The 1,915-nt window shown below is 30.8% G+C and overlaps 1 protein-coding gene across 1 annotated transcript in view; it reads right to left on the bottom strand.

Annotated features, from left to right (window-relative positions):
- DZIP3 (DAZ interacting zinc finger protein 3) overlaps positions 1 to 1,915 on the bottom strand; it is a 126,023-nt gene that overhangs the window by 46,728 nt on the left and 77,380 nt on the right. The window contains exons 16-18 of the mRNA XM_019651165.1: positions 1,729 to 1,773; positions 1,217 to 1,231; positions 995 to 999 (exon numbers count right to left, since the gene is read on the bottom strand). Coding sequence (XP_019506710.1) covers positions 995 to 999; positions 1,217 to 1,231; positions 1,729 to 1,773 — 65 coding nt within the window. The remainder of the gene's footprint in view (positions 1 to 994; positions 1,000 to 1,216; positions 1,232 to 1,728; positions 1,774 to 1,915) is intronic.

The following is a 1,915-nucleotide window of genomic DNA, read 5'->3' as shown; positions in this document are numbered from 1 at the left end:
TCTGAAACCCCTTTTTTAGCTGTTCCCATGACAACTTTATGCCAATGCATGTATCAGTTTATCTTCTTACATGCACCTCAGCAACTTCCCTTTAGAGAGGATATCCAAGTTGAAGGGCTCAATTTATTTCCTGCCATGTTTCTTTTTATCTTCAAGTTTCATCACAAAGCCTTTTATTCTTCTGCCATCTGCTTTACCTCCCTTTTCTACTCCTAACCCTCAATTCCTCTGGGTTGGGGGTGGGGGGTAGGGTGGGAACAGGGACAAGAATAAGAGTAATTATGTAAGAGTAATTAATACTCTTAATGGGAGGATAATATATCAGTAATCAATACTCTAATTAACCTCCAAGAGTTACTTACAAATTGAATAATTAGAAACTATACTAAATTCCTAACTGCAGAAAGGGAGCAGAAATAGTAGCTACAAAGTCTTTATACATACTAGTTAGACTTTATCTATATTGCCCCCTCCATTTGCTACACAGATTTTATTTTTCTGTCACATTCTTTCAGAGTCCCTGATAGGTGTTTTTAGGACTTCAACAGACTTTCACTGTATCTTTAGGTAGAGATGTTGCAAAACAAATAATTAATAGAGGGCACAATTTCATGCATAGGGGCTTTGTCATCACTCTATTAACACAAGCAAATTTCTATACGCTAGAATTTTTCATGAGAACGCCTGATTAGAGAATTGGATAGACTTAGCTTTTTATGACTGATTGCTTACACTACAAATAGACAATCCTTTGTACTTAAAATAACAGTAATTGAGTATATGAATAGGACTATTCTATATGATATAGTCATGTGCAAAAATTTCAGCACTTTTTAGGTCCAACACTTTAAAATTTAGATAAAAGATATAAGATATAACATCTCTCTTCTAATGTCCAAATTGTATCTTGATAAAATTATCTTATATTCAAAGTATCTCAACTTTTTAATAAAATAAATTGGAAAAAACTTAGGATCTTAAAAAATTCCTAGACAGTTGCTGACATTTACTAAGAAATTCTTAAAATTATTAGAGTATGAATTTTTGAATGGCGTTTACATTTATTTCCAGTTGTGTTTACTCCATTTAATTTCAACTTGAAAATAAAATCTGAATTAAATAAAAATTCAGCCCCTCCCCACCAAAAAATTCCACTTTCCCTTGTGATTTTCCAAGCAATTAAAAACCTCTTGTTAAAACTGCTACAGATAGTAACTTCTTCATTTTTTGACTGGCAAAAAACAAGGAAGGGTCATGAAAGAAACATTTTCTGCATTTGTATAATTTTTGCACATTACTGCATTGCTGGCAGAGTCTTAGATACAAAGAAAATCAAGATGTTTTAAGGTTTTAAAAAAATGCTTCTGAACATATCAGTAGAAATATGATGAAAAGCTGTTTTTGAAACACTGAGTAAGCATTTTAAAAACGAGAGTGGTATGTAAAAATTAATGAAATTTCCAAGTGACTAATTCGGTTCATCTGTATATTTAAATGTATAAATTATGATTTAGGGAAGTAAAGTAGGCACACTGTAAGTTTACATCATTCAGGATCTAACACATATAGACTTCTCTATAATTATATATTCAATAAGCTATTGACATTTTTTTAAGTTATTTGTACTGTCTACTTGGACTAATTTTAAGTTCTAACAATGAATCCACATATTATACCTAAATGTTTATAATCAGGCACCTTCTATTATAAGCTAATACAGTCTCTTACCTTTTTATTCTTAGTCTTTTTCTTTTTCTTTGGTTTACTCTTAACCTGATAAGTAAGAAATAAATCATTTATTTAATGGGTAATTCAAACTGCACAATGGGTTATTCTGCAAAACACATTTCCTCTAACTACTGAAAACTTTTATCTTCTAATATTATAGATAATATTTTCTTCTTAGCCTCTATGG

Source organism: Hipposideros armiger, unplaced genomic scaffold, assembly GCF_001890085.2.
Source record: "Hipposideros armiger isolate ML-2016 unplaced genomic scaffold, ASM189008v1 scaffold_154, whole genome shotgun sequence".
Classification (NCBI taxonomy): Eukaryota; Metazoa; Chordata; class Mammalia; order Chiroptera; family Hipposideridae; genus Hipposideros; species Hipposideros armiger.
Note: the sequence above shows the minus strand (reverse complement) of the source record. Positions and strands in the feature narration are given on the sequence as shown.